Below are 14,796 nucleotides of genomic sequence, written 5' to 3'. Positions count from 1 at the left end.
GTTTCCAGTAGAAGTGTTTATTTGAATTTCACGCACGATCCTTTAAGGCCAATGGGAGTTCTGCCCTGCGCAGCGGTGACATCATCACATGGCCCGGGGTGCAGGCTGTGGCCTAAGCCCCAACGGTGCCATCTTCTGCAGCTGCCCCGCCAGTACGGCGGTACAAACAGGGCCAGTTCGCTCACAGAAATGTGCACAGCCACAATCTGTTTTAAAGTGCTTGTATGTGACCTACTCTAACAAACCCTTCCCAAATTATCTCCCAAAAACATATCTATATACTGTCACAGTATGGCATTGGAACGACCACCATCTATGACCAGAAGGATAATCTGTTGAAGTTCTATACTCCAAGTGATGAACAGAGTGGATGAAAAATAGAAAAACTTGCTGCGATAGGCAAGTCCTCATTGTTTTAAAGGAATGAATTTCTTACCATGCATTATTATGCAAACAAAAAGGCATGGGTCACCAAGGATAATGTTTGTTGATTGGTTTCACAAACATTTTGTACCAACGGGCCGAGCTCATTGCAGGGAAGCTGGGCTGGATGACGACTGCAAGGTTTTGTTTTTCCTCAACTGTTCTGCTCTTCCTCCAACTGACATTCTCATCAAAAATGTTTATGTCATTAACAACAGGCTTGCGATTGGATAAATCTCAAATTGCATTTATAAGTTTAGGGTTGGCAATAGCTAGAAAATGTATAGCTATTACATGGAAAAACGATGTTGAAAGATGGCATAAAAAAATTCAATTGTGACTTTGTTTGGAAAAGATAACTTATAATTTGCAAAATAATTATTCTTTTTTTGTTAAAATGTATAGTCTGTATTTGGAATGTATGGGTTTGGATGTTAAATAAATGTTTTTATTAGAGATGAAAAAGGTTGGCACACCAAAAAGCAACCATTTAAAACTGGTATAATTGTGTTTTTAAAGCTCTGAAAGGGGATGGGTTGATGGGGGTGGGTTAGGTGAGAGGAGGGGAGGGAGTAGTAGGAGACTTTTTTTTGATAGATTAGGTTGTGTTTATTTTATAAAATTCTTAAATAAAATTTTCAAAAAAATGTTTATGTCAAGTACTTTTCCCAAATGTGACTTCATTAATTCAGCCATGTGACCAAGGTATCCTGAGATTAATGAAGAGTGAATATAAAAACACTTTCTTGAACAATATGCTGGTAGCTTGGATGTGGCAAGTTTCCAAAAGGAGTTTAGCAGAAGGGATGCATATATGCAGCTGCCAATACTTGGAACACAGTGACTAAAGACACTGAAGGTACATGCCTGGCACAACCTCTGGCCTACAACTACGATCAGTGATGATGATGAACAAGATGGTGATTTTGAAGGATTCCGTATGACATGAGAACAAAATGTTGTTTGATCTTCTTTACTTTCAGAGTCCATCAGTAAGATGGAAGAAGATATTGAAGAAGTTTTTAACATTGATAATGAAGCTCCAGTTATTCATTCACTGACCGATGGTGAAGTAGCTGAAATTGTTCTGAAGCAAAGTGATTGCAATGAAGGTGTATTGAGCCAGTTTTGGTGTCCAAATTAGATTTATTTTACCATTAGATCATAGACAAGTTCTGAACATTATTTCATGTGAATTTTCCACTTGTGGAGTCATGTCAGTGCTCAAAAAGCCTACCGTTGTTTGTTGTTGCTGTTAACCGCTGATACAGGTTTCTGCTGACGCGACTGTGCTGCTTAGTTCCATTGTTCCAAAATCAAAAAAAAAATCCAAAATCCAATAAACTTCTGGTCCCAGGCATTTCGGGTAAGGGGTATTCAACCTGTACTCTGAAGGTTAGCATGTTATATTTATTATAATTTTCAAATTGTGCTATATGTTGGATCCAATTACAAACTAATTGTTTCATTTCTTAAATTTTCTGCACTTAATACAGGTACACGATCCTTTATCCGGACATCTAAAATCCAGAAAGCTCCAAAATCCGGCAAGTGGGGGGAGAGACTGGCAGCGCAAACTGAGCGGGCGAAGGGGAGAGAATGGCAGCACGAGTTGGGTGGGCTTAAATCTGGCTTTCTGAAATTCAGAACACACTCTCCCCCAAGAGTTCCAGATAAAGGATCGTGTACCTGTAGTATGAAAGTGCAAGTAACTTTCAAGTTTTCAATGAGCTTACCAATTTAAAACAAAGTCTCAACAGCTGTCTTGGAAATGATCATGAATATCAATATCCACAATTGAGAGGAGCCCTCAAGAGTGCGGTCCATAGAAACAGAAAGCAGAATTAGGAGACCAAATTTGCAATGAATAAATGACTCAATTACCTGCTGAAGATCCAAGCAATCATGAATCATCATCAGATGTGAATAGATCTTGGAATGTATATACAACTTTCAGGGAGTTTTAATGGAGAACTAGCAAGTGCAGAAGATTCCAAGAGTAATATTGTCAGGTATTTTGCATATAAGGTCAGATTGTTTACAATAGGAAAGTTGCAGGCAAAATACCCAACCAAGAAACAAAAAGATTAACAGATGCTGAGCTACCTTCCAAAAGTGATAAATAATGAATGAAGACTGCAACAATGAGGAATCCTATTTACGTTGGGACTTTCTTGCCACATAAAAAACCCATGAAAGAGATCATCCTCCAGTCCAAGAGGGGATATTTAAAAAAATTAGGGTCCAGAAGGGACCAACTATAAGTTGATGCAATTCAGGGTTCTGTTGATTTTTTCTACCTGTCTTAAAAAATTAATGACTCCAATCCCCTTTCAGAAAGTATGAAATTATCAACAAGATTCCTGTTGTAAGTGGGCTCTATTCAGTAAACATATCACTGCTAAAGTCCATTCAATTGTTCAAAAATATAGTTCACAATGTATTTCAAAGAGTAAATGAGGAATATATGTGGGATAGGATTTAAAAATATTATGGAATGCCAAACCATTACACGAAATCAAATTATTAGCTAAATACTGCTAAATCTGGTTTATACATGACTACAATCACCTGCAGTACAAATTCAATTATTCAAAAATCAGAATCTCTGGCATCCTCAGTTATCGCTAATTTTAAAAAAAAAATTCAGATTAAGAAGGATATCCGAAATCCTCATTTATCAAAAAAATTTTTTGGAGCCGAACTGACCAGGGACACCAGGCTCCAGGCACCGGCAGCAGCGGACCTTGGGCTCCCGGGCAGGAGCGGGGCTTCGGTGAGAGATGCCAGTGATCGGAGGTGGCCAACATTTCTTTGGTGAGAATTAAATATTATTTTTATGCTTATAAAGCCTTATCTTGCTTGTTGTTGTTTAAACACTGTTACAAGTGATTTGCTGTTGCTACTAGACTGTTTTTTAAAAAATGACTGGTTCTCAGGAAAAAAAAATTTATCTTAAATGTGTCTGGTCCAGAACATTTCAGATAATCTGAGTTGTACTATATTATGTAGCTATTTTAACAACTTCAAGGAAACTATAAATAGGGTATTTTAGCCAACACAACTCAATATAATTCTGACTCCAGTATGCCATCTGATTGGAGATTGGCTGGCTCGGACATTGAAGCATTAATCTGTAAACACCAACTTTGCGCGCGTGTGTGCGTGTAACTTACCTCCTCAATGCCAGCAATATTATTAACTGCTAGTTTCTTCAGCGAGCTTTGCAATTTTTTGTCATCAGCTGTAGCTGTTCTGTGCACTACCTTCTTCTTTCTGCGAGCTGTGCCCTGGAACAAAAGCAATGAATGCAAAATTGATCAGGCTGGACAGAAAATGAATGTTTAAAAACCAGCAGAACCCTTTTAGCTTTCCATCTAATTTCATATATGCATTAAATTCATAACTATTACTAATTTAAAGCAAACCCTCTGCAAACTGAAAATAACATACAATTTCAATAAGCAAGGAATTGAAGTGGTAACTTTTCAGCAGGTATCAGAATTATGGTAGCCTAATAATAAGCAGTATGCACTAGTTTAATAGCCCATTTCACACTGCCACCTGCTAAATAGGCAAGTGAGTGACCTGTGTTGAATACCGACTGGGTGGGCCATTCATACTGGACCATGAAATCCCAGGTCCGTGGGTTAAATACCCACTATTGCAAATCTAAAAGGGGCCCAACCTCCATTTCTGACGTCCCAAGTGACATAGGCTCGTTCACATTGGAGCAGAGTGGACATGGCTCAGCTCTGATGCAACATCCTGGGTTATATCAGTCCCGGGTTTATTTGTATCCCCCCTACCAGGTTCAGAGCATTCACACTGGCAGGTGAACTGCTAAATTCCAGGTAAATTGCCAAGCTCAACCCACGTTCAACTGGCAGTGTGAAAGAGGCTTAAAGGTTTAACTCAAATTTTGGTCAAACAGTTAGGCTTTCAGAAAACATTTAAACAAAAGAAAGATGCACATCCCTTAGATTATAGCCCCAGCAACTGATGCCACTGCTGTATTTGAATTAAATATTCAGGAGGTCAAAGGATGTAGGGCTGAGGACGTTATAGAGATAGAAAAGGACAATAGGAAATAGAATTCTGAAAACATCAGAATTTTAAAATTGTAGGTCATCAAGCAGAGTGATACATGGAGAGGATTCTATCTTGTTTATGATCTAATGGTAAAATAAATCTAATTTGGACACCAAAACTGGCTCAACACACTGAAATTATAATTTGGGACTGTCTATGGCCCTGTCCATGTGAAGTGACATAGAGATTCTAATTCGAATGGGGAATAAGTGCAAGTTTATTTCCATGATGCATCCTAATCCAAAGTGAGGGTCCAAAGTCAGGTTTACACAAGTCTAGGGAAAGGTGGGAGCTGGACTTGGGCACAACAATCCATGAGTGATGCTGGTCGGACCGGTGTCTGGACAGCATGACAACAATTATTAATGTCAGGTACAGGTTGGTACAATACAATTTCCTGCATCAATTGTACCTCATACCAGAAAAATTACAAAGCTAAACCAGAAATCTCAGAAATGTGCTTTAGGTGTGGTGTGGAGACTGGAACCTTTATGGCTGTGAACAAAGGCGAGATCCTTCTAGGAGGACCTGGGGGACATTCTGGAAAAAAAAAATTACAAAAGTAGATTTTCCACAGGATCTGGAATTGTACCTTCTGGGAAACATTATGGACATGAATTTTAAACTGTCCAGATACCAAATTCAGTTTGTGAAGGCCACCTTGTCGGTAGCCAGGAAGTGTATAGTGGTCTCGTGGAAGTCCAACTCCCAACTAAATATTACATAATGGAATACAGAAATGCAGAGTTGTATTCCCCTGGAAAAAATTATGTATAATTTGAGGAAGAAATATGGTACATTTGTTAGGGTGTCTTAGCCCCTTTTAGGTAAAGTAAATACAACAACCATGCCAGTAGTGGAATGCTTCAGATCAGCAAAATGGGTTGCGGCACAGGTGACATGCTCTTGCATTTAACCATATAACCACTTACAGCACAGAACAGGCCAGTTCGGCCCTACTAGTCCATGCCGTAACAAATTCCCACCCTCCTAGTCCCACTGACCAGCACCCGGTCCATACCCCTCTAGTCCTCTCCTCTCCATGTAACTATCCAGTGTATCCTTAAATGTAACCAATGATCCCACCTCAACCATGTCTGCCGGAAGCTCATTCCACATCCCTACCACCCTTTGCGTAAAGAAATTTCCCCTCATGTTCCCCTTATAATTTTCCCCCTTCAATCTTAAACCATGTCCTCTCATTTGAATCTCCCCACTCTTAATTGAAAAAGCCTATCCACATTTACTCTGTCTGTCCCTTTTAAAATCTTAAACACCTCTATCATCCCCCCTCAATCTTCTACGCTCCAGAGAAAAAAGCCCTAGTCTGCACAACCTTTCCCTGTAACTCAAACCTTGAAATCCTGTCAACATTCTCGTGAACCTTCTCTGCACTCTCTCTATTTTGTTTATATCTTTCCTATAATTTGGTGACCAAAACTGTACACAGTACTCCAAATTTGGCCTCACCAATGCCTTGTACAATTTCATCATAACCTCCCTACTCTTGAATTCAATACTCCGATTTATGAAGGCCAACATTCCAAATGCCTTCTTCACCACACCATCTACCTGAGTATCAGCCTTGAGGGTACTATTTACCATAACTCCTAAATTCCTTTGTTGCTCTGCACATCTCAATAGCCTACCATTTAATGCACATGACCTATTTAGATTTGCCTTTCCAAAATGTAACACCTCACACTTATCTATATTAAATTCCATCAGCCATTTCTCAGCCCACACCTCCAGCCTTCCTAAATCACCTTTTAATCTACGGTAATCTCCCTCACTGTCCACAACACCACCAATCTTTGTATCATCCGCAAACTTGCTTATCCAATTCTCCACCCCTACTTCCAGATCATTAATATATATAACAAACAATAGTGGACCCAGGACCGATCCCTGTGGAACTCCACTAGTCACCGGCCTCCAATTGGACAAACAATTTTCTACCACTACTCTCTGACACCTCCCATCCAACCATTGCTGAATCCATTTCACTACCTCCTTATTTATACCTAATGCCTCCACCTTTTTTCCTAACCTCCTGTGGGGAACTTTGTCAAAAACTTTACTAAAGTATAAATAGACAACATCCACAGCTTTCCCTTCATCAATCTTTTTTGTTCCTATTCTTTTATTTTAAGTTTTTTTGGGCTCTCCTTAAGGGCTTTTGGCTTTAACAATATTTTGTTCCTTGTGTCTGTTTATTTTATATAACTTTTTTGTATTATATCAGGGTACAAGAGGGAGGGGAAGAGAGGTAGGTGATAAAATAGACTGTATGATATGCACTATTGTTGAAAAAGAATAGTTTAATCGAATTTATATAAAACTTTGAAAATCAAATAAAATATTTTTAAAAATTGAAATGCACATGTTCAACTTTCTGAAAGAAACTTGCATCATTATATGGATTATTATGCTTTGGTTTAATACACGATAGAAATTACTGTGATTCTGCATATAATAGTCAAAGTTTGGTTGTAGATACAGCTAATGCACATCAATGATGTACCAGAACAAAGTACCGTCATGATTGACAGGTGATTCAAATACAGAAAATTAAAGACAACACCAATCCTAATCGGAGTCTGCTTGTGTACTTTTCAACTTGGAATACGAGGTAGCAAGCATTTTCAAGAATCTAGGCAATTTCCTGCAACTTCAATCATTGCAAGAACAGAGCATGCAACTCAGAGTAAAGAAATGCACTGAAAAGCTTGTCAACAAGTTTATGGGTCTATTGGTAAGGAAATTGTGGCAGGCACGAAACAATGCCATTTATACACTGATTGGCCAATTTAATCAAATCAGACATGCTACAACCATGATATTGACCAATATTATTGTTCTACCATGACTCACTACTTGATTTCCATATTAACTTTTATTGAAATGTTATGAAAATTTAAAGCAATTAAAGAGGCAAAAGTTGATTATTTTTCAGCAAAAGAGGAGCTGGAAGGACATTACAGATTAGGCAACATTCCTGGAGAGAAATGGATAGTCAATGTTTCAGGTCAGGATCCCCTTCCAAGTCTCAGATGAAAAGAGATGAGATAAAACACAAATAGCCGCAATGCGATCAGAGAGTTTCACCATTCACAGATTGGATCAGAACTCTGATTCTGGCAGAGAGGGGGCGTTGTGTGCTTTTTAATTAATTCCGGCTGGTGCATGGATCTTAGTGTTGACCTCATGCTCCACTGCCTTAGAACAAATCTCGATTAAATGAAGACCCTTCTATCTACTCAGAGTTCTCATCAGTGATTCTCATCGGAGTTTACACCCCTCCCAATGCCAATTACAAAAGGACACTTGCAGAGCTGCATGATGTGGAGAGTAAACAAGAGGTGGCCCACCCTAATGCACTAGCATATCATAGTCAGTGACTTCATCCAAGCTTGTCTCAAGAAAACCCTGATCAATTACCACCAGCATGTAACCTGCTGTACCAGAGATCCCAGCACACTTGATCACTGCTACACCAATATAAGGAAGGCCTACCATTCTTTCCAGTATTACAAGCTCCTGCTTTAGAAAAATGGGATTATCACTGTAAGGGATAGTAAAGACATTTAACATTTCACACAAGCACAAGTCATGGCCCAGCAATAATTTGATACATTGGAAATACAGAAGGGTTTTTCCACTGTCAGTTCCAGAATTTGATACATTTGCAAAGACACTGATTTTACAAAGAAAGCACTATTCTGACTGCTGAAGAGAAAGTAGCTTTTTGAAGCAGCTCTTGTGGCCAGCCATTTTTGTGGAATTCAGAGCAAAGCACGATCTGTGAATCATTGGGTCATTTTGGTGGATTGACCTGTGCCAGAAGGGTCTTTTTGGGAAGTAAAGTGCTTCATTTTGATTGTGACTAACAGTGGAAGTCACTTGAAGAGACTGTTTCATTTTAAGTGCGACTAGCACTGAAGTTACTTGGAGAGATCGGTGCCAGGGGTCTTGGAAGCTTTGTGGAGACCGCCCAGTTCAAGTCTCACCTACAAAAGGACCAGAGGTGTTATGATCATAGCTCATGTGGATGGACATTTCTTCAAAGACAATGCAAGAAGAATTTGAGTCTGTAGCAGCCACAACCTCAGTCTTCCCATCAGTTTAACATTAATTCTGGGCATCAAATTTCAAAGGCCTAAACTTCAACACTATATTTGAAAGACTGAACTTTGAAGTAACTTCAGGCCCTTTCAGGTGGACCCTCCACCTTGAGGGCAGCGGCAGGAGTGGATCTCAACTGGAAAACTCACCTTTCAGGTGGCAGCCCTAAAAGGCTGCTTGCAGCATTGCCTGATCCACCTGAAAGGACCTATTCATATCCAGAGGTGCCTATAGCGCTTCTGGATCTGATGGATGCGAGGCAACTGGTGCCGCAGCGCCACCAGTCATAAATATGTGGCATAGCAATGGCCAACTTCCCTACCCACAACAGTTCCAGCTGCGTGGGGTATTATGGGAAGGGAAGACCACCATTTTGAGCCCCAGACCAGCCCCGGTGCAGGAACGGCCAGCCGGGTTGTGACAGCCTGCACCAGTCACCCCTGCCCCAATGGTCAACCCTCGGCAGCGGGGCAGGGTCTGTCCGGCGGCGGGGAGTTGGGTCACTGGTTGGTGGTGTCATCATCGCACCGATTACAGCGGCTGCATTCAGGTGCCTTGGCCGGACAGCCCCCGCCCCGAGGAGGGTTGGCATCGGTGCCTTGGAGGCAATTCTGCTGCATTCAGGTGAGTATGTCTTTAGCCGCAAGGGGGGAGATTATGCTGCTTTACACTGGGGTGTTCAGGCCACCTGAAAGGGTCTTTCCTAGATTTTGGCCTGGACTAATATGGTTTGGGTATATCTCAAAAACACACACACACACACACACACCACACACACGCACCACCCACACACACGCACCACCCACACACACGCACCACCCACACACACGCACCACCCACACACACGCACCACCCACACACACGCACCACCCACACACACGCACCACCCACACACACGCACCACCCACACACACGCACCACCCACACACACGCACCACCCACACACACGCACCACCCACACACACGCACCACCCACACACACGCACCACCCACACACACGCACCACCCACACACCCCACCCACACACCCCACCCACACACCCCACCCACACACCCCACCCACACACCCCACCCACACACCCCACCCACACACCCCACCCACACACCCCACACACACACCCCACACACACCCCACACACACACCACACCCACACACACCACACCCACACACACCACACCCACACACACCACACCCACACACACCACACCCACACACACACACCACACCCACACACACCCACACACACCACACCCACACCCACACCCCACCCACACACACACCACCCACACACACACACCCCACCCACACACCCCACCCACACACCCCACCCACACACCCCACCCACACACCCCACACACACACCCCACACACACACCCCACACACACACCCCACACACACACCCCACACACACACCCCACACACACACCCCACACACACACCCCACACACACACCCCACACACACACCCCACACACACACCACACCCACACACACCACACCCACACACACCACACCCACACACACCACACCCACACACACCACACCCACACACACACACCACACCCACACACACACACCACACCCACACACACACACCACACCCACACACACCCACACACACCACACCCACACACACCACACCCACACACACCACACCCACACCACACCACACACACAGTTCGTAACAAAATTGGGGATTCATCTGGCATTTTTACCACATTTGAAGCTAATTGAAGCTTAACCAAATTGAGAAGCTTATATTGTATGTGCTACAGAAGCCAGCACAAAATTTGGAATTTTATAATCGATAACATTTTGATTGGATGGTTAAGTTCATTTTTGCAAGCTAATTCAGAAGTGTGTGTGAGCGTGAAAGCAGCAATGGATATTGAACGATTTTTGGAGTCATCATCTCCTGCAGTTGCAGAAGGCAAAAAAAAAGGAGGATTTGGTGAATATTGCTCAACAGTTGGGACTTGAAGGAAAATTATCCCTGAGAAAGGAGGAGATAAAGGAAACTATAGTAAGGAAATGTAGAGGAGAGAATGTTGAAGAGGCAGAGTTAGAGTAATTTCCTGAAAGTAAATCCATTAAAGCACCAGCTGGTATTAAGAAAGGATTGAGTGAAAACAATTTGAGGCAGAGGAAAAAAAGAATGCAAATGGAGTTAGAGAAAAAGGGTAAAAGTTAGAGGATGCAGAGAGTCAAAAGCTATATGAGGAGGAGGAAAGAAGAATACAAATGGAATTAGAGGAAAAAGAGAGAAAAAGGAGGTTGAGGCAGAGCTGGGACAAAGCTCTACCTGTTCTACCTTCTAGTCCAACTGAGAAGTTTATAGCCAGTTAGTTCCTCTGTTTGATGAAAGTGAAATTAATAAATACTTTGAAATGGAAGCTAAAAGTTTAAAATGGCCACGAGATCAGTGATCCCTTATGTTACAAAGTATAATTAAAGAGAAAGCATAGCAGGCTTACTCAGCCCTTACTGCAGAACAAGCTGACCATTATGAGATAGTAAGTATAGAAACCCGTGCTTAAAGCTTATGAATTGGTTCCTGAAGCTTACAAAAAATTAGGATTTTGGATTCAATGAATCAATCTTATATGCAATTTGCCTATGAAAAAACTGTGTACTTTGTCTGATGGTGCACATCAAAAGAAATAAAAAATAATTACAACAGACTAAGAGAATTGATGTTAGTTGAAGAAATCAAAAGATGTGTTATGAAACAATGGTTCTCAACCTTTTCCTTTTCACTCACATACCACTTTACGTAATCCCTATGCCACAGGTGTTCTGTAAGGGATTGCTTAAGGTGGTATGTGGGTGGAAAGAAAAAGTTTGAAAATCACTGTTTCAATCATACCTAATTGACTCGTTATGTGCACGGTTTCATAACTTCAAAGGAAATGGGCCAATGACAATTTTTCTCAAGCAAAATATTTCAGTAACAATTGGGTCTAGAGCAGTGATTCTCAACCTTACCTTTCCACTCACATATCAACCTTAAGCAATCCCTTACTAATCACATAGCACTTATGGCAAAGTGATTACTTAAAAGTGGTATGAGTAGAAATAAAAAGGTTAAGAACTACTGATATAAAAATCACACTTAGATAAAAGTATACTTAGAAGTAGGAACTAGACAAGAATCTGCTAAGTTAGCCAATGAGTAAGCTCTGACCCACAAGGTTAAGTTTATACCCATTAAAACCTTTCAAAGGGTTAATGTGGTTCATCTCAGTAAATTTGAAAATAAATCTGGAAATAATGTGAGAATTAAAAATGAAGGGAAACAGGAAAAGGAAAAACCTTCAGGTCCTCTTTGTCATTCTTGTAGAAAACCTGGTGATGTGACGACAAATTGTTATATGCTTAAGAAAAAGAAAGAGGTAGCTTCAGATGCTTGTATTCAAAAAGATGAGACCTGGAAACAAAAAGTTTCAGATCTGCTGACAACATTAGGGATGAGTTTAAATATTTTGAGTCAAATGGTTTGATTTCGCTGGGTAGGGAGAAATTACGGTCACTGCAAAATCAGTTGACGCTTGCGAGTGAATTCGCAAATCCAAATGGAGAGGGGAGATGTGGTTGCCCGACAAGGGATAATGGGCAACTCAGGAAGGGGAGGGGACAATGGGGTTAAAGAAATATTAGGTAGGAGAATAGGGGAATGTTTGATGTGTTAAAAATGTTGTCTTATAAACTGTTCAAAGAAAGAAAGCAGAAATGGATGAGAAGGAAAGGTGATGATGAGGAAACGGAAGGGAAAGATAAACAAAGTATAAAATGGCTACGTTAAACTATATGACTTTAAATATTAATGGAATACATAACCAAATCAAAAGGAAGAAACTGCTAAATTTACTGAAAAAAGAAAAAATTGATATTGCATTTGTGCAAGAAACACACTTAACTGAAGTGGAGCACAAGAAATTAAAGAGAGATTGGATAGGACATGTAACGGCAGCGTCATATAACTCAAAAGCTAGAGGAGTGGCTATATTAATCAGTAAAAATATACCAATTAAAATAGAAGAGGAAATAATAGATCCAGCAGGAAGATATGTAATGATAAAATGTCAGATATATTCGGAGTTTTGGAATTTACTTAATATATATTCGCCTAATGAAGAAGATCAAAAATTTATGCAGGATATTTTTCTGAAGATAGCAGATACGCAAGGGAATATATTAATAGGAGGGGATTTCAATCTCAATTTGGATTCAAACATAGATAAAACCGAGAAAAAAATTAACAGAAAGAATAAAGTAACCAAATTTATAATTAAATCGATGCAAGAAATGCAACTTTTGGATATATGGAGGAAACAACACCCAAAGGAAAAGGAATATTCATATTATTCGGATAGACATAAAACATATTCAAGAATAGATTTATTCCTGTTATCAGCTTATATACAAGATAGAGTTAGGAAAACAGAATATAAAGCTAGAATATTATCGGACCATTCACCCTTGATATTGACAATAGAGTTAGAGGATATCCCTCCAAAAAGGTATAGATGGAGATTAAACCCCATGCTACTTAAAAGACAGGATTTTAGAGAATTCATAGAAAGACAAATTAAAATGTATTTTGAAATAAATACGGAATCAGTGAAGGATAAGTTTATATTATGGGACGCAATGAAAGCGTTCATCAGAGGGCAAATAATAAGTTACGTAACTAAGATGAAGAAGGATTACAATCAGGAAACAGAACAGTTGGAAAAGGAAATAGCAGATATAGAGAAAGAATTAGCAAGGAAGGGAATTGGTAGATAAAAAAATAAAATATGAAACATTTCAAACATATAAGGTGGAGAAAAATATAATGAAGACAAAGCAGAAATATTACGAACTAGGAGAAAAAACGCACAAAATTCTAGCGTGGCAGCTTAAGACAGAACAAACTAAAAGAATGGTATTGGCATCAAGGAAAAACGACAAACAGATCACATATAATCCAACGGAAATTAATGAAAATTTCAGAGAATTCTACGAACAATTATACCAAACTGAAAACGAAGGGAAAGAAGGCAAAATAGCTGAATTCTTAACTAAAATTGAACTACCGAAATTACAAAGAGAGAAACAAAATAAATTAATAGAACCATTTGAAATAGTAGAAATACAAGAGACAATAAAAAATCTGCCGAATAATAAAACACCAGGAGAGGATGGTCTCCCAATAGAATTCTACAAAACATTTAAAGATTTATTAATTCCTCCCCTCCTGGAAGTAATCAACCAGATTGATAAAACACAAAGCTTACCAGATTCGTGCAAAACAGCAATAATTACAGTAATACCAAAGGCAGGGAAGGATCCACTTGCACCAGCATCATATCGACCAATATCTCTACTTAACACAGATTACAAGATAATAGCTAAATTATTAGCAAACAGATTAGCTGATTATGTACCAAAAATAGTAAGTCTAGACCAAACTGGATTCATAAAAAAAAGACGAACAACAGATAATATTTGTAAGTTTATTAACTTAATTCATGCAGTAGAAGGAAATAAAACTCCAACAGTAGCGGTTGCTTTAGACGCAGAGAAGGCCTTCGACAGAGTAGAATGGAATTATTTATTCAAGGTACTACAAAATTTTAGTTTACCAGAGAAATATATTAATTGGATTAAAGCATTATATGAGGGGCCATTGGCAAGAGTGACAGTAAATGGATATGTATCAAAACATTTTAACTTAAGCAGATCAACAAGACAGGGATGCCCACTATCGCCTTTATTGTTCGCGTTAGCCATAGAACCACTTGCAGAACTGATAAGAACAGAAAATAAAATAAAAGGGATAAAAATAAAAGGCAAGGAATACAAAATCAGTTTATTTGCAGATGATGTTATAGTATACCTAACGGAACCAGAAACATCAATAAAAGAATTACATAAGAAATTGAAGGAGTATGGAGAAGTGTCGGGATACAAGATGAATGCAAATAAAAGTGAAGCAATGCCAATGAATAATGCGGATTTCTCAAAATTCAAGAAAGAATCACCCTTTAGATGGCAAATGCAAACAATACGATACCTAGGTATACAAATAAATTAAAAACCTCAGCCATCTATATAAACTTAATTATTATCCACTAATGAAAAAAATACAGGAAGATTTAGAGCATTGGAAAG

At 39.7% G+C, this 14,796-nt stretch overlaps 1 protein-coding gene across 3 annotated transcripts in view; it reads right to left on the bottom strand.

Annotated features, from left to right (window-relative positions):
* The window catches only part of btf3l4 (basic transcription factor 3-like 4), a 43,087-nt gene that overhangs the window by 9,995 nt on the left and 18,296 nt on the right, over nucleotides 1–14,796 (bottom strand). For all 3 annotated transcript variants that reach the window (XM_069938659.1, XM_069938660.1, XM_069938661.1), the window contains exon 3: nucleotides 3,600–3,713. In XM_069938659.1, coding sequence (XP_069794760.1) covers nucleotides 3,600–3,713 — 114 coding nt within the window. The remainder of the gene's footprint in view (nucleotides 1–3,599; nucleotides 3,714–14,796) is intronic.

Source organism: Narcine bancroftii, chromosome 5 (genome assembly GCF_036971445.1).
Source record: "Narcine bancroftii isolate sNarBan1 chromosome 5, sNarBan1.hap1, whole genome shotgun sequence".
NCBI lineage: Eukaryota > Metazoa > Chordata > Chondrichthyes > Torpediniformes > Narcinidae > Narcine > Narcine bancroftii.
The sequence above is the reverse complement of the archived record's forward strand: the minus strand, read 5'-3'. Positions and strand labels throughout refer to the sequence as shown.